This window comes from Canis lupus, chromosome 1 (assembly GCF_003254725.2).
Source record: "Canis lupus dingo isolate Sandy chromosome 1, ASM325472v2, whole genome shotgun sequence".
Classification (NCBI taxonomy): Eukaryota; Metazoa; Chordata; class Mammalia; order Carnivora; family Canidae; genus Canis; species Canis lupus.
The window spans coordinates 85,651,359-85,670,399 of NC_064243.1; the positions used below are offsets into that span (position 1 = coordinate 85,651,359).

Here is a 19,041-nt window from a genome sequence, read left to right on the forward strand (position 1 = left end):
CCAAACCATCAAAATCTAGCCAGAAGGACAAAACAAAAGAGGAAGAAAAAAATCAAGAAGTTTTTTTATTAAAAAAAAAAAAAAAACAACAACAAAAACCCCCCTAACACAACTTAGAAGGACCTACCCTTTTTTACCTAATCTCTGACAGTAAGCAAGGATAATGGCCTTCAGGAATTTAGTCTCATCAACACTCTTCCCTCTTTATACATTTTCTTCCTGCTTCCAACCTATTTTATTAGCTCAAGAGTTTTACCAGATAATAAAACTAAATTTTTAAACATAAAACTGTTGCTTGAAAATTAGTCACATCATAAAATTATGCACCTACTCGACCACTTTGCCCACATCCAAATAGCAAATTACTGACCTGTACCCAGCCCTATTTTCACTTCATGTTTCAGGACTTCTAGCACATTGAGAAAGCCGCTGCTGAGCCTGTAGAGAGAGGAGATAGTCAGAACAAGGGGACCCATGTGTTTCCAACCAAAAAAGAGGATACCAACGCAATAATGATGGCGATTTCACTAAAATTATGTTTCCCATCATATCAGCTCATGTTGACACAAACACATTAGCCAAACCAAATCGCACGTCCCAGAGTAAAAGGTGATCATAAAGGAGCTTTAGTACTTGGGTCGAGGTTAATCTCAGGAAGGTACAGAACAGCAAGAAACAGAAGGAAAATGGGATCATTTATAAGGAAAAATAAATGAAGAAAGTCGATCTTTCAGGTAGTGCAAAAGTCTATTGGTCTTCAGTGTTTTGTTTTTTTAAAACCAACTTATCAATGCTTCTATGTTAAGAAGTAGAAGTTATAAAGCATCATCTTTCCTCTGTGTCTGGGATCCTTTGTTACCCTGAGTGAGTAATGACTTCCAAAATCAAAGAGGGTACTACTAAGAAAGGAGGTGCAGGCGAATGAGTCAGGGCCTGAGAGTTCACAGGCTGCTGCTGAGGACCGTAGCAGCTAGGAGAGAAGGTTCCAGGCTGAATTCTGGACATTATGACCTTGAGCTTACTAGATGTGCCACCTTTCTATAAAAACAAAGGAAAACTAAAGTGTTCCTTAGAAGTCTGAGAAGATGCAAAGGTCAAAGTGGTCTTGCTTGAAGATACACCTAACTACCATTGTCGAAGCCCCAATGCACAGGCAATAAATCTTTTAAAGTTGTTGGAGAAAGAACAGCAGTGACCATCTAACAGAAATTTATCCATAAAGAAATTTAACTTCCAACCTCAATTTGCAAAACTGGATCATCTTTTAATTTAGATAGTGTATAACTAACCCATGGGATCTTAAATCCTTTCCCTATCTGGTCAGTTGCTAGACCATAATTATGGTCCCTCGCCATACATGGACAAGATTCCCTGTCATGCCCCATCATGTCTGAAAACCAGAAGACTCTGGAACCTTTCAATACACACCAGAAATATAGCTCTGTGGCCTTCATGCCTTTCCTATACCACATCTGACATGCATCCTTTTTGCTGGCCAACTCCCTAGACTTCCAATCACCAGTACCTCCCAACTCTACCAACGGGCTCTTTCCCCATGACACAACCTACTCTGCCCTTGTTTCAGGAAGGTCAGGAATTCCAGGGAATTAATGCTTCTTCACTTCACCCAGCAGCCCTCCACAATAACTGACAGATCTGTGGAGATAACTATCCCTGCTTCCTCACCCCTTGGGCAGAATGACTTTGAGGTCTGTTTTGTACATTGGTTCCCTGAGTTTTCTGGAAGAATCAAACTTCAGGAGCCTACAGTGGTCACATGCTTGATGATACGTTCTTACTGACTTCTTTCCCTTCTCTGTCTTACCAATCAATCCCCAGAAGTGTTTCCTCAGATCACCTCCCAAATAAACTACTCATACATGGATTGTATCATGGTCTGCTTCTCCAGGAACTCAAAACAAGATGACACAAAGTAATCCTCAAAAAAACTAAAATCTAGTAGAAGCTAAATAAATTCCTTGAATGAATATATGAATGATCAATCTCAACCTGCCTCTAAGTGGGAGGAGTTATAGTCTGGATCAACTAGCACTAGAAATGAGATCCTTTCTGTATTGAATCCTAGAACATGGATTCTTAATCTAGCATCCATGGGTATCATGGGATCTATGAATTTCCTGAAATTAGATGTGACATCTCTATCTCTATGAGCTTTTTTCTGAAGATACAGGTCATAATTTTCATCTGACTCCCTTATAAGATTTAAGACCTTTGAAAGGGTTAAAAACTAATTATGAATGAAGCTTTGAATTCTAGGAAATTACAATAAGACATGGTCCCTCCTGTGTGAACTGACATTCTATTGGATCCAGCAGCATGACATATACAATGGAGTGCTTCTCATAGCACTGACCTTTCTGACTACAAAGCATGCAAAGTAATGGGAAGTCAGTCCCCTCTCTTGAGAACACCTGGCTGGCATATGCATTCTTGTAGTCCTTAGCTCAAACCCCAAAATGCTGTAGGTTTTGAACTCTTTCTGTTATTTTTCCTAATGTCCCATTTTTTGCACAAAAATTTTAAGAGATGTTGTGTTCTTCAAAGGCAAAAATATCCTCTTTTGAGTGCTTTTTCTCCCTATCAATGCACAGGTGAGCCTCTGTGCGTCTATCTGGTTCCTGTCCCAATCAAACAGAACTCTAGGAGAAGGACACTTGGAGGCATGACTGAGAAAACAAAGGTATTTAAGCTGCTAATTTGCAACCCAAATGATCATACTCTACTACCAACTAATTATTGCATACTTACGATAAGTTAGAATTGGGGCAATGTGAGATAGCTGCTCCTCGTTCCTTGAATACCTGCAGTTCTTCTGCAGAAAGGTAGCAGCCATGTGCCATCACTGTCTGGAGAGAAGAGTATCCTGTGTGGAGTTTACCACTTAAAAACGTTTCCAATAGTCTTCACTGACAGCAAGATGTTACAGGCACAGACAAAAGCTGTGACTTGTCTGTAAACATCTTCATAAGAACATTTATGATTACTTGTATGTATAAAATCCATGTACAAGTTACTCTTCAAAAAAGGCCTGTAAAAACACTGGATTACACAATTCTCAGCAAATATGTGGATCTTACTTTTTTCTTTTTTTTAATCTATAAAATAATGAGGGTCCAGGTGATCTACAGCATAGGATATCCACCCAGCTCAAAGATACTATGCTGTCTTCATCTCCGCTTTAGAAAACAACCAAGTTACTTTATTTTCTAATTCTACATGGTGAGCAACCAGTGGGGTTGTGCTTATTCCTATCTTAATCAGAACTTACTATAAGTAAGTTTTCCTTTGTCAGACATGGAAGCTGTAGGCATAATCCTGGAAAGAGTTGGGCTTTTATTTCTGCTCCTAGTTAAATACAGGCACTGATGCTCTCAACACATATAACCAAATAATCTTTATTTATCTATCTTTTAAGTCTTTTTAAAATTTGAGTATAGTTAACACAACCAAATTAACCGTTTAAGAGGCACCTGGTGGCTCAGTGGTTGAGCGTCTGCCTTTGGCTCAGGGCTTGATCCTGGTCCTGGGATCAAGTCCTGCATCAGGCCCCCCGCTGGGAGCCTGCTTCTCCCTCTGCCTGTGTCTCTGGCTCTCTCTCTCTCTGTGTCTCTCATGAATAAGTATAAAAAAATCTTTAAAATAAACCCAAACTGTTTTATCACCTATATTTACATTTTCACAAAATTAGGAAATGTATCTATTAATTTGGAAGACAAAATTATCCATGAAGGCAGGCACTGCACACATACAACACTTCTCTATTTAGTCCTGGTAAGATTTGTGGGATTTCCTAAATAAGACTTAAGCCTTTCTTACAGTATATATATATATATATATATATATATATATATATATATATATATATATATATAATATGTAATATTACTCAACTTTAAAAAAGATGAGATATTGCCATTTGCAACAACCTTGATGGACCTAGAGGGCATTATGCTAAGTTATTATGCTAAGTGAAATAAATCAGAGAAAGACAAATACCATATGACTTCACTCATATGTGCAAACTAAAACAAAGAAAAATTAATAAGCAAAGAAAGAGAAGCAGAATCAGACCTATAAACAAAGAAAACAAAGTGATGGTTGCTAGAAGAGAAGAGGCAGGAGGATGGGCAAAATGAAGGAAGAGGAATGGGAGACACAGGATTCCAGTTAAGGGATGAATAAGTCTTGGGAATAAAAGGCAATATAATCAATGGTAATAGGGAATATAGTCAATGGTAATATGTTGTATGGTGACAGGTGGTAGCCACACTTGTGGTGAGCACAGCATAACAGAGAAAAGTTGAATCATTATGTAATGCTCTGTGCATCAACTCTACTCAAAAGAAAAAATAAAATAAAATAAAATAAATAAAATAAAATAAAATAAAATAAAATAAAATAAAATAAAAAGGCTTTACTCTTTCAAAATTCTTTTTCCTTCAGTACAAAACCTGTTTCTAATAGCTTTCTCCTTTGGGAGACACAGCTCAGTGACCACAGAATTATTAATAAAATAAAAATTTCCCAAATTCTGTGCAAATAAAATTAACATGCAAATAGGAGGTTAATTTATTAATCATATGGAAATATATGTAAAGGAGGATGAAAATTACAGCGTAGCATTTACAAGATCTATGTAGAATATTAACCTTTCAAAGTAGTCATATTCAGCCCTCTGTTCATCATCCGAAAGAATTTATTCACTGCAGTAGAATTTATTTGCTGCAGTAGGTTCAACTCTCCATGCAGTCTGTACAATTCATTGGAGGCCAAGGGGTATATGGTTGTAATGAGGTGTCACCTCACTATATTAATTGTAATTAATGTAAAATTATTTAGTTATGAAAGTATTATATACTAATTTTTTAAAGCAATACCACAGTGTTTAAAAATAGAGTAAAAAGTCCTTCTGTTTTCTCCCTCAGGAAGACCGTTTTTTAACATTCAATGTTTGTACTCCCTTATACTTTTTTTTAAGAGACAGAGAGAGAGAGCAAGAAAGAGTACGTAAGTGGGGAGGGGCAGAGGGATTCTCAAGCAGGCTCCATACTCAGCATCAACCCCAATATGGGGTTGATGACCTGAGCCCAAATCAAGAGTCAGGTGCTTAACCACAGAGCCACCCAGATGCCCCTCCAAATCATTGTTTTTAAGTGAGCATGCACCCACACATACACACATCAAACACAAACAACCCTTATAAACATTCTTCCTTGTGAGCCTGTATACATCATTCTTGCGAATGCTGGATAAAATTTTAATTATGGATGTTCTATAATCTAGACAATCCCCCACTGATAGACATTTCCTGACTTTCACATTAATTAACATTCCTATTCATATTCCTTACAGAATGGATCCTTAGAAATGCATCTGCTAACTCAAGGGAATGCACATTTACATTCTGATGGATACTGACAAAATATCCTTGGGCCAAATGACATTCTTACCCCCAAAGAAGTCTTTAGATTTATTTACTGGCATGAAACTTCAGGCCAATTTTTAACTATACATCCATGCACGCGTGGTGTATAAGCTTTACTCTAGTTTGGGAAATGTGCACATGTTGAAGTCTGAAGATTACTATTGAGATTTTATTTTATTATTTCATTTTTCCCCACTGCCCTCCATTACTGAGATCTTAAAATGTAGATAAACTATGCCCTACTTTACACAGATTATGTCATGATATGCAATGTACCTTATCTGTCAGAAGATTGTTTCTATCATACACATCTGTGTAATTTTTATAATCGTAAAACAGGCTCTTCACAGCTTCAACTTCACTGATATTTTCACTTATGTGGCTCTACAAGAAAAGAAATAATATTTTCAATTTTCTAATGTGAAATACCATTAGAAATCATACTTCCTATCCCAACAATGATAAGGATGGTTTCTACTTGCCTATATAAGACAACAAAGATTCTACATGTGCTTTATTGAAAACAATTATTCATATTATACATAACATCTATAAGAAAAAGAAACTATGAATGTGAGCATGATAATTACATCGATATGTAATGTTCTAGCCCTAACCTTAATCCATATTATGTTCTTTCCATAGCAAGAATGAATAAAAATAAAAAGTACTTGAAGAGAGTCAAGAACCTAGCTATTTGTGGCAACTTGCCTCTTCTGGTACTGGCCATTAAGAAAAGAGTTTATTGGTCATAAAAGGACAGACAGCATGGTTCTTTCTTAAGAAAACTGGAACTTGAACAAGGAGAGATGAATGCTAGCCCAAGTTCTGAGCCTAGTCATTTGTCTTAGGGTGAATCAGTTCTTTCCTTTGGGTCTCTACATTCTCATCTCTCAAATATTAGGGTTGGGCTAAATGAGTGATTTTCTAAATTCTAAACTCTTCCAGTTTTGAATATGTTATTCATATAAAAATTCATAGAAATCCAATATGTAAAAGGCATAAACAAGTTGTGTCTCAGGAAGAAGCAGGATTGGGATTTAAGAACACTGTCCTCATTTTGCCCACTTTGTCAGCTTCCAAAATAAGTTCTTGTACAGAAGACAGTTTGCGAATAACTGAGTTTGACAATTCTGAAGTCACCAAAAAAGAGCCCATAAAAATCCACATCCAACAGAAACAAATGAGTCCTGGCCCACACACCAACCTTACTCCAGGGCACCATAAACCCTGAGAGGGCAGTAAGTACTTTTGAGACACAACATTTAAGTGTAACCACTTCATCCCCTTGCCTAAAACAAAAATCATTCCAGATCAACTGGTGATGAGTACATATTATGGGAAAAAAACTCATGAGCAAGTTGCCACTTCCAAGAATAGCAAAGCCATTTCCCTTTCTCCATGAGGTAGAGTGTGAACCAAATGAGAGAAAAAAGAGCAATGGTCTAAAAATAGAGTGTTCTACCTAGAGGGTGAGCTCTATCCTGGCCTTGAGGAAATCTAGACCACTAAGGAAATACATGGGCATCTGAAGGGAAGAAGGGTCAAGCAGATGATTCTTTTCACTTTGATAAGGTTGAATAAATGCTGAATGAACATGCACACATGCATACACCTCTAGCAAAGATATACTTGATTTTGTTTTGTGTTCATGGAGTTCAGGACACACTACCTCCAAATGTGGCACTGTAGTATATTGTACATTTTAAGCTGAAGGAAAATAGCTGAAGATCAGAATGACCTTCCCCTCCCCATCATCCCTGTAACAGATCAAAAAACTTTTATGTGAGGGTGCCCATCCTATACTTGGAGGAAAGGAGCAGCCTTATCTCTGAAGACAAAGGGGTGCTCAGAAGAATCCAAACAACGATCATATTCTTCCATGACTGCTCACTTGTCACCAAATCTAGCCTAGAAATGCTCCTGTTTCTTACTTTGCATCTTCATTTCCTTATGAAGGCTCCTGTATCATGTAAAACTTATATTAAATACATTCGTATGCTTTTCTCCTTTGTCAATTTAGTCTCCAGACCCAGCCAGGGACTCTAAGAAGGTCAAGGATGACTTTTTCCTCCCCTACAATTGTATGGGATTGAATAAAAAATACAAATACCACAGTCCTCCGAAAAGGGAGAAGGGTAATGAGAATAGTTAATGAGCCTCAACAAAATAATCAAGAATCAATGATAAAGAATAAATGATAAAGAATCAATGTGTTGCCTTTTCCCTAACTTGCCCTTTGTTATAAGATAGTCAACTCTTAAGGGGGAAAATTTTAGTGCAGTCTGTAATGAAGCTTGGACGGGGGAAGGGGAGCTTGCAAATCCCAATTTTAACCCAGCTGAAAGCTTCAAAAAAGTGCTTTATTCCTAAATTGCAACCATTTAGTGACAAAGTAAGATACACTTTTTTTGTTCCTGATTTTAAATTAAGAAACTCAGAACAAAAGGGCTTTTAAATGCATTTTTGTAAGGTAGAAATTAGGTTCTTTTTGCTTTTCAAATAATAGGTGGTTCCTCCAAAAATGAAGGCCTAGAACACTGAGAAAAGGATCAAATAAAAGAGAAAAGTGGGAAAGAAATGTATTAAATTTATCCTACAGAGAACAGGTAAGCAGTGTCTCATTGATCTGGCTTGGTTACATATGATGGCCTTGTCTCTCCATGCTTGATCAAAGAAAATTGAGGGTAAAAGGAAGTTTAAGTTTCTTATCTGGGAAATTAAAGCAGCAGATTTAGGTGATGTCTCTAAGAGCCCTTCCTGTCGTTTGATTCTATTTCTCTAGGAGATCTCAGGAGAAGAACTGGAGATTACCAACAGAATTTAGGGTACTGAGAAGTCTTGCCGGTGTTGACAGAGGCATGTATAGGAGAAAAACACCCACCTGAATATGCAAATTATGGATCTTCGCGATGCTTCCTAGTTTATTCAACAAGGTGTCAGTGCAGGAAAGAGAAAAACGTGGTGTCACTATGGGCTTCACTCTAGAATACTGAAAATAATAATTTAAAAAATTGGTAAGGAAACTATGGATATCATGAATGCATGGCATACCTCAACATGCATATCATACAACGTGATAATTTTATGTCTTCATTTTGGGTGATAGTCCCTCATTCTAAGAGTGGGTGGAAGTAGTGGGTTTCATGGAAACAGCTCATGGCTAAGGACAACAGAGAGACTAGCACCAAGTTCAACGGAAGATTTTGTCTCAAATGACAGATACCCCCAGTCCTACATCCACATGAAGGCTCAGACGAGGCCTTGACTTGGTGGCCCTCAAGAAGAAAAATGGGAAGCAGAAGAACTTCTAAAGGAGACTGCTATGGGAAACTAAAAGTGAAGCGGTGGTCCCTTCCCCAACTACATCTTGGGGAGGAGTGCTGGCCATGGCCTCCCTCAGGACGTTTAGTGGCAGCACTGGCTCTGATGTCACCCAGGGTGAAGGCTGAACAGGTGGGAAGGGCTCCAAGGGGAGTGGTGAGGATGTGGAACCACAAAGCTCCATCTGTTCTCCCAAGATGAGATTGAAAGTAATGGGGTTTTTATGGTTTCCAATCAGCCCTCAAAAGTTGGTAAGGGGAGAGTCTGGCTTGCCCATCTAAGAGATTGCACAATGGAGCTACGGTCCAGTCTGCTGGCGGTAGAGGCAGGAAACAGCACTGCCTCCACAGGCTCACCAATGCCAGGACACTGCAAAGAGGAGTGTGTGGTGTGGCTGAGGGTCTGCAGGCCATGTGACATACCAAACATTAGGGTCCAAGGTGGCCAATGACTGGGGCATCAGGACACCACCCATGCTTCAGACCAGATCAGGGAATCCAAGAGGCCAGAGTCAATGTTGGTATAACCAACTTCCAGTTGCTATCAATCTGTCCACATCCCTGAAGCCCTCTCCCACCTCTCCCTGGGCCAGTCCTGTGTATTTAGACGGTTCCAGAAGAGAGGAAGGGAAAGCCATCGAGAAGACAAAAAAAGGCTGACCTCACAGAACTGAGTTGAGGGTCCACTGTAAAAACAATCTAAAGCTCTGGGAAAACATTTCTGCCTGCATGGAGTAAGCCAAATGTACACAGACTAATCTTTACCAAACAACTTAATAACAAATCTTACAAATAACACAATAGCAATCCAAAACCAAGTGGGGAACAAGCTTACTTACGTTCTTTTGGAGCATTCTTGACACAAATCTGAAATAAAGCAACAAATGGGAAGATATAAAATTTTGCATTTTAAGTAGTTTTTTTAAAAGGAGGGAAACGTGATACCTACATGTCTTCATATCCATGCAAACCCTTCTGACGCTATACGTGTTTCACCACCACTAATTAAGGATTAACAAGTAGTAATTACTCTGCTTTCTCATTTGCACCCAGAGAGACAGAGTGCAAAATCACAGGGAGATGCAATTTTATCATCTAACATCAGCTGAGCTGTTCATGAGTATTCCCATAGCACTCAAGCCATTCTACTGGCTTAAGCTCTATTTGGGGGAACATTTCAGGGTGTCATGCTCCAGGCATATTTAGAGTCTTGGAATCCTATGCACCTGGAGACATTTAGAAGCCACAGGGCTCTCTCCTCCTTTACAGAGTGAGAGCTACTTCTCACACAGTATCATCATTTCCTTTCTTATCTTTTCTTTTTTAAAAATTTTATTTATTTGACAGAGAGAGAGCAGAAGCAAGCAGACTGGCAGGCAGAGGGAGAGGGAGAAGCAGACTCCCTGCCCAGCAGAGAGCCCAACGCAGGGCTTGATCCCAGGACCCCAGGACCATGACACGGTCCAAAGGCAGATGCTTAACCAACTGAGCCACCTAGGTAGCCCTCATCATTTATTTTCAAAGGCTGAGTCCTCCTGGGCATAGATGTTGGGGTAAGGCAGACACAGAATAAGCCCAAGGTGCTGTAAAATGGAGAGGGTGGAGGAAATGGGGCTAGACAGGACAGGGGTGGCAATCAGTGATGGTAGTTTCTGTAGGGTCCATGAAACAGCTATTTGTGCCCTGACTGAAAAAATTTACTAGCTACCTTTCTGCCTTCTGGTACTCCTTTGTTTCAGAATAAAATGATTAAGGTTTAGTATGACCACAAACCCACACCTGTAAAAAAAGTTCAGCATGTGGCCAATGATAAGAGGAAGGTGCTCACTTTGCCCTTTCTGTGAGCTGGTGGCAGTTCCTAAGCCACCCTTTTTCAGAGGACACATTTAAGGTGGAGGATATTTGGAACTGTAGAAAAGTTGGGCTTCTAAAACTTGCATCAGGATAGGTTAGGTCCTGGGGAAGATTTACAATGGAAGAATGCTCTTCTACATCTCTTGGAATGTTGAATGCCATACAACACAATTCCTAGTCAAATCAAAATCCTCAAGGGACTATGGAAAAGCCATTAAAGAAATGTCGATAAAGTACTTTTGGGATTCATAGACTATATCAATGTAATATTATTTATTTTTTATGTATATTTTTTATTGGAGTTCGATTTGCCAACATATAATATAACCCCCAGTGCCCATCCATCAAGTGCCCCCCTCATTGCCTGTCACCCAGTCACCCCATCCCCCCACCCACCTCCCCTTCCACTCTCCCTCGTTCCTTTCCCAGAGTTAGGAGTCTCTCATGTTTTGTCACCTTCTCTGATTTTCCCCACTCATTTTCTCTCCTTTTCCCTATAATCCCTTTCACTATTTTATCCCAATGTAATCTAAAAAGAGCATTAACAAAAGCTCATGACCTCAGATGAGAGGATGACCCCACAACCAAAAGTAATCTGATGCGTAGACCACATACACTTAAAGCAATTCAATGGATAGGAGAAGCCTCCCATCTATAAGAGAGAAGAGGGAAGTGGTAAATCATTAACTTTTGAAAAGAATCGTTCATTTCACAAGGGGATTGGCCCTAAAACTCCTATAGCAAATTCCCAGAGGCTTCAAAATAGTATTGACATGCGACACTTTCTTTAGGAGCAGACCAACTGCATGATCGAAGGCAGACCCACACAGTGACATATGTGCATATCTTCCTGGTCCACAGAGGTTACTGCTCCCCATCTCTAACTCCATCAGTGCCTCAGAGGGATCTCCCACCAGATAAATCAGGACAAATGTACCTCTCTGTTTCCTTGATTGATGCCTCAGTGGTTTCCTTGTATTCTGGAACAGTGGCATTCATATCCATGCAGACTTTGCCCACAAATGCCCGCTGCCCAAATTTATCTGTGAGGCACACACAAACAGAATCTGAAGTCAGGTTGTCTTCTCCCCAAAAGACTATTTTCCCCAGTATTTAGGAAACACATTTAAATTAAAATCATTATGAAGACACAAGTGAGAATGTCAAGTGAGATCATCACACCATTTAAGAACAATAACAATGGCAACAAAACCACACCAAATTCTGTAAGATATAAAGGTCTTTTATTGACTCATTATTCCTTGGATTACTAAGGACTCAGTGATAGTATCTGATTACGGTCTAAACTTGTATGTGCCCAATGTCTTCTGTTACGTGTAGGGCTATGAGGAATACACTCAATAATGTATATAAAGGGTCTGGCACACAGAGCTTAGAAAAGATACTGCTGCTCGTCTTATCCGCAGCAATGCCAATTATTGCCATCAGTGGGGAATCTGATTTAGAACTACTAGTAGCGCTCAGCACTTCCGGAACCTATTCCTCATTAGAGATGCTACAGAAGTTTTATTTCAGCTAGAAAGTTGAAGCTACGTGGGGTGATATTAATTTTATGTACAATGTCTCTGCCTCTGTCCTAGGAGTCTTGCAGCAGTCTTTTTGCCTCTCTCTTTCCCCTGTAATTCGTTCTAATACCTAGCCATTAGTTACTCCTCCCTGAAACACCACCTTTATCACATACCTCATCTGGCTCAAAATCTTTGAGTATCTGATGCATATTTGAACCTGTCCACAATCTGAACTATCCCATCTGCCCAGCCTCCTCTCCCACCCACCATGCAGTGAATCCTGTCCTCCAGGTCAGTCACTCTGTTCCCAGCTTTGTGTATCACTATGGATTTCCCTGTCGCCACACCTTTGTCCATGTCATTTCCCCTGTTGGGAAGATACTCTCCTCTATCCCCATTTGATGTCCCTGTAATGCGCTGTTTAAAGTCCCCCTCTATGAATTCTTTCCAGTTGATCCAATTCTGTTTCCTCTATCTCACCCAAAAATAGCAATATATATTTTCAGTGCTCCCCTTTAAGCCTCTGGCTGAAACTACTTTGGCTAAAAAGCAGAAGTACCAGCACATCAGCCAATGGTACTTACTGATCATCTGCTATGTTCTGGGCACTGTGCAAGATACAAATTTTGGAATTACTCATCTTTTTTTTTAAGATTTTATTTTTTTCTTCATGAGAGACACACAGAGGCAGAGACACAGGAAGAGGGAGAAGCAGGCTCCCTGTGGGGAGCCTGATGTGGGACTCAATCCCAGGACCCTGGGATCTATCACAACCTGAGCTACCCAGGTGCCCCCTGGAATTACTAATCTAAAGCCAATCTCATATCTGCTTACTAGCTGTGTGACTTGGGCATGTTATGGCCTCTGAGTATCAGTTTATCCATCTATAATGCGAGGACATTAACAACTACTTCTAAAGACTGTTTGCAACTGAGCTGAGATAATCCATATAGAATGCTTTGTGCAAAGCCAGGCATCTAGCAAGAGCAAAGCAACGGTTAGTACAGTTATTAATCAAGGCATATCGTTATTAATTGGTTAATCCTGTCTGGCTCCTCAAGGGCAGAGACTATGTTCTATTTCACTGTGTTCCCATCATCTAGCACAGTGTTCTAAGTCTAGCCAACAGCCAAGACATGCCTGCGGATTATAATACATTAAACTGTTGCCACCGTGAGAATTAGTAAACGCCCTAAATTAATCTACAAAATTCAGACCCATACACATCATTCTGGAATCAAAACCATAAGTAAATAATCATATTGCTTACACAATAAAAAACATTCAAAGGCTATATACAAACACCTAATTACTTGCAAGAAGTGCAGCGCTCAAATTCTAGCAATTAAAAGGCAGTACAGCCCACATGTATCAGTCATTGCTGGGCATGGTCTGACTGTCTTGGCTTGAGTGTCCATAAATCATGGTTTCATTTCCTCACCTGCAATTTCTGCAAGGAGCAGAGATGAGTCAGTGTGAATTGTTCCAAAGTAACAAGCTGTGGTTGTTCCATTCTTTAGTGTTCTCCTCTAAAAATAAATCACAAAAACCATGAATTGCGTGTGCCCAGAAAAGTCACATGGCAAATAAAGATGAAAATAGAATTCTAGTTTTTAATTTTAAAATGTTTTTACTTAAAGGGATGCCATCTTGATATGAAATACAGTTAAGGTAAATGGCAAAAGTATTTATATTCCGAAAGTGTGAGCTGGAGAAGCAGCTGGTACTTCTGATTTCCTAGATTTCACACCGTTCTGTGTTGCAGAATTCACAAAATGTAATACTAATTAATTCCTTGCTTTTTAGAATTATTTAAGGATATCCAAACTTTATTGCATCAAGAGATGAATAATGAGATTTTTCCATCTAGATAGAAGAGGGCAAAATTATTCAGCCAGATTTCTAGTTCAACCTGGCAGATTAGTCACATGTATTTATCTCCCTTCCTTAGCAAATTTCCAGTAAACTAACAGTAAAGGAGGATAAAACGTATTAACCCACAAGAAAGAGACATGAGCAGAGGAAACATTTCTACGTGTTCTTAGAAGACAAAAAAGACATGGATGAGAATCTGGAAGTGACTTTATAAGGGGAAAAAGAAGCAAAGAGCTGTTAACAGAAAATTGGCTGACAGTCTGTATACAGATGATTAAACCCTGGCAGGATCCTCCTTGTCTTTGTTGAAATCAGCCAACCACCCCAACCTGATTCTTGCAGGAGAGATCCGCTCTTGCAGAAAAGGAGTAGTATTGGAAACTAGGCACCCAATATGGCAAGGTACAGCAGAGACTGAAAAGAATTTTAAGTGGATAATCTGGTTGACCCTCTGAATCCTTGGCCACTTTCCTCAAAATGCCACATATGCAACTCCCACCACTCCTACCAGGACTGAGGAACTCTTTCCTAGAGAAGAATGGCTGTAGAAGGAAGATATCCTCAAATAGCATTTGGGGCCCATAGTTGAAAAGGCTGTTTATTACCTTCACTTTTCATCCTATAATGAAGTTCACTAGTCAGTAGTGGTACTCCCATCTAGACTTCCAATCAGCATTTTAGAGCATCACACTTAAGTACAAAAAAATATGTTTAAGGTTCAACAGACATTGGAGGAAAGTTCATATAAAAAAGAGAAGGAGGGGCAGCCCTGGTGGCTCAGCGGTTTAGCACTGCCTTCAGCCCAGGGCCTGATCCTGAAGACACGGGATCAAGGCCCATGTCAGGCTCCCTGCATGGAGCCTGCTTCTCCCTCTGCCTGTGTCTCTGCCTCTCTCTCTCTCTCTCTCTCTCTCTCTCTGTCTCTCATGAATAAACAAAATCTTTAAAAAAAAAAAAAAAAAAAGAGAAGGAGGAAAAAAGAATCTGGAAAAATATCTTCAAGGAAAGAGGCAATCTATAACGTAAGAAGGGTGCTTGATTAAAAAAAAAATCAATGGGGGCACCTGGGTGGCTCAGTTGGTTAAGCATCAGACTCTTGATTTCAGTTCATGTTATGAGCTCAGTGTTGTGGGATTGAGCCCTGAGTCAGACTCTGTGCTCAGTGGGTAGTCTACTTCTCTCTGTATCCTTCTCCCTCTGTCCTTCCCCCACTCACATGTACACTCTCAATAAAATAAAAAGAGGGCAGCCCCAGTGGCCCAGCAGTTTGGTGCCACCTTCAGCCCAGGGTGTGATCCTGGAGACCTGGGATTGAGTCCCACGTCAGACTCCCTGCATGGAGCCTGCTTCTCCCTCTGCCTGTCTCTCTCTCTCTCTCTGTCATGAATAAATAAATAAAATCTTTTAAAAAATAAAAAGAAATAAATATCTTTTAAAAATTATGATTAACATTCTCAATTAAATAAAAGAACATACTGCATTCACAAAACAAGAACAGATCAAGAACAGAATGCTATGAAAATCAGAGAAGAGCTCTCTGACAGTAAAGCTTTTTATAAATGAAATTTAAAAGTCAATAAACGGATTGTAGGGCAAATTTAAAAAGAATCTCTCAGGGGAAAAAATACTTCACATTTAAGATAATAGGGAAGAACATGCCCTATTTTAACAGCCACTACTCAGCTTAAACCAATTGTTGAAAAAAACAAGCGAGAGCCCAGTGACATTAGTTAGTCCTAAAGGTTGGGAGAACTGGGAAATCTGGACTTTATGTAAATCTTTTCAAAGTTTAAGATACTTTGTACATGAAGTAACACATGTCTGGCTGCTGGTGTTGTTTAGAGCCTGACAGTTACAGATAAGGATAAACCCTTCATCAGAATCACAAATTCAGGAAAAAGGCTACTAGTATCATGACAGAGATATTGAAGTCCATCTCCAGCAACCAGAAAAATGCCTAAATTCCACGGTGTGCCCAGGAAACAATTGTTGAATGAACCCCTGAGGAAGCAGAATTATGAAGCAACAAGAGACATAAAATGAACTAAAATTAGCAGCCTTAGATGAAGAGAACAGGACATTGTACCCTTGAAAGAGAAACAGGCTATTGCAACAGTTAAGAGTGAATTAATGATTTGTAAAATTGGGCCACAGCATTCTCTACTAATGTAGCATGAAAGAGACACTAAAGTATATACAGATGTTTCCATATTTTTCTAACAAGAGTTATCAAGAGAAAAATGTAGACTGGAGGGAAGAATATATGGGAATGGAGGAGGAAAGAGAGAGAGGGAAATTTCTCAGATGGAAGACAGGAGTTCTCATATTGAAAGAACTACATATTTAAAAGAATGAACTGAAAAAAAGGTCCATAATGAAATCACAGAATGTCAAGAATGAAGAGAAAATCTTGAAGGCCAGCAAATTGGCCAGAAAGGAATGAGAGTCAGAGTGACACCAACACATTGGATGCTGATGAACAAATAATTTCAAATGGAATTCTCTCTACAGCTAAAGCACATCATTTGAGAGAACAAAGTAAAACCATTTTCAGTAATTCAAGGATAAATAAGAAGGTTTATTACCTACCTTATTGGAAATGATTATCAGAGGCTAATATTTCAAGACAATGAATACAAAAGAAGACAGGGATCCAAGTAGCAAAAGAAAAAGCTCATTGTTAAATTAAATACAGATATTGAAAAATAAAGTGGAATTAAATTTTAAAGTTAAAGCTTATTTTATTATAAAGATTTATATAGGGGATCCCTGGGTGGCTCAGTGGTTTAGCACCTGTCTTCAGCCCAGGGTGTGATCCTGGAGACCAGGGATAGAGTCCCGCATCTGGCTCCCTGCATGGAGCCTGCTTCTCTCTCTGCCTGTGTCTCTGCCTCTCTCTCTTTCTGTGTCTCTCATGAATAAATAAATAAAATCTTTTAAAAAGATTTTATTTATTTATTTGATTGAGTGAAAGAGAAAGGGAGAGTGGGAGGGAACAGCACAGAGAGAGGGACTCTTCAGCGGACTCCCTGCTGAGCACAGAGCCTGACCTGGGGTTTGCTCTCACGACCTGAGATCATGGCCTGAGCCAAAAGCATGAGTCAGACACCTAACTGACTGTGCCACTAGGGACTCCTAAAGCTTATTTTAAATTAAGTGTAGATGTTGAAAAAAATAAACTAGAACCAAACCTCAGATGATAGAACATATGATGTGGTAAGAGGTATGGATGAAGAAGGGAATATACATAAGGTTCTTGTCTTGTTGGAGGAAATATTGAAAAATGGTAGAAGACTTGTCTAATACTCTTAACAATCTAATAGAGACATTAAAATGTCATATTGACAGGGAACACACAATCTTTTAAAAAGTGGGCAGAAAAATCATAAAAATTGACCTTTTGATCAGGTCATAAAATAAAGTGAGCAAAATCCCAAGAAAAATAATCATGTAAGTTGCCTACACAAACCAGAATAAAATGAACTCAAAATTAAAATGGAAGTATAATCTAACATGTTCTAAGTTCTCAAAATATTATATAACGTTCTAAAATCTTGGCTTGAAGATGAACTCAAAATGGAAAGTGTCAGCCCTTTAGCAAGAAGGATAATGGAAGTGCCACAGAGACACTCACAGTAAGTCCTCCCTCTGATGGGGGTAGGGGGAGGGAGGGGAGAAGCTTTCACTAGTTGAGAAACTGCACTTTGAAATTGGACTAGAAGGAACTAGAAAGTTCAAGGATTGGCCCAAGTTATAAAGAACAGGACAGAGAGAAACCACAGAGAAAAAAAGGAAAAGGAAGGAGAGATCGAAGAAAGGAAAGAACCCCTGAGCTACTCTTACTGGTTCCCACTGAGTTCAGCCCATTTAACACACCAGCTACATGTGTGCGACTAATATAACTGAAAGAAATGAATCTGGCTATAAAACCTTACTGAAGAGGAATGCAGCCACTTTCCTTCTTCATTTGTTCTATATTTGGGCATCCTGGACCCAATTCCACCCTAATTCTTCATAAAAAGCTTTCAAGAGCACTCATCCATTAGTGACAGGTTTGTATTTTTCCCATTTATCAGAATCTAATAAGACCAACATCAGACTGTAGGTTGTGTTTCTCAATTGTTCCTCAACCTTCAATTCTTGACAAGAAGAGTTTTGAGACTAAGCTTTTTGAGCTCAAAATAGGCATCAAACATAGGGTGACTACAAACTTCAAGGCGAGTAGCAATGGCCTCTTCACAGAGTAGATGATTTGCATTTCCAGTGGGCTGCCATAGTGAGGGAGAGTGGTCTGTTCCCTTTCTCTTCGCCTTGTACTTTAGTGATTTGATACCTCTTTGGAATTAGTTGGATTCATCAGCTGAATCTTTGACAACCCCATAGAGTAAGCATATTCATTCTATTTCCCAGAATATCTGCAATGCATTTATCTTGGTACATTTACCACTCTTCAATCCCTTGACTACAAGCTATATAATTAATATAGATTCCTGAACCTTCCAGTCTTTTTAGTTCATTCCAATCCAATTTGAAACTGTAATCTCTCACCCAGTTTGCAATGTTTAAAGGCAGATCATCCAGGCTTGCTTTACTGAGATTTTTTTTTCTAAATAATCTCAGGAGATGTTTGTTAATGTATACTTTAAAATTATTTGCAGATTAAATGATCACTGTCATCTATGGTGCAAAACTCTGAGATCTTGATTTGCTGAAGTATAGATCTAGGACTGTTTCCTGAGGGAGAAAGTAAAAAAAAAAAAAACAAAACAATAATGGCTTGGTTCTTATTATATGTACTGTCGTTTTAGCATCCCTTTGCATTGCCATGAGCAGTCGTCAGCCTAGGGACAGGTTCTAGTTAACAAATCTCAACACATACAGATTTCAACCATAGCATCAGCACATCCAACTGTTAAAGTGTGCAGGCTTATCTGCTCATAATCAGAAACAGACATATGCAACGCAAATATTTGTAAAAATAAAATCTATTTTGTACCACTGACATTAAATACTT

General features: G+C 39.1%; 1 protein-coding gene across 1 annotated transcript in view; it reads right to left on the minus strand.

The window, feature by feature from the left end:
* Nucleotides 1-19,041, minus strand: part of GDA (guanine deaminase) — a 79,383-nt gene that overhangs the window by 17,441 nt on the left and 42,901 nt on the right. Inside the window, exons 4-10 of the mRNA XM_025423311.3 lie at nt 13,594-13,681; nt 11,561-11,666; nt 9,609-9,636; nt 8,331-8,438; nt 5,723-5,830; nt 2,770-2,867; nt 371-438 (exon numbers count right to left, since the gene is read on the minus strand). Coding sequence (XP_025279096.1) covers nt 371-438; nt 2,770-2,867; nt 5,723-5,830; nt 8,331-8,438; nt 9,609-9,636; nt 11,561-11,666; nt 13,594-13,681 — 604 coding nt within the window. The remainder of the gene's footprint in view (nt 1-370; nt 439-2,769; nt 2,868-5,722; nt 5,831-8,330; nt 8,439-9,608; nt 9,637-11,560; nt 11,667-13,593; nt 13,682-19,041) is intronic.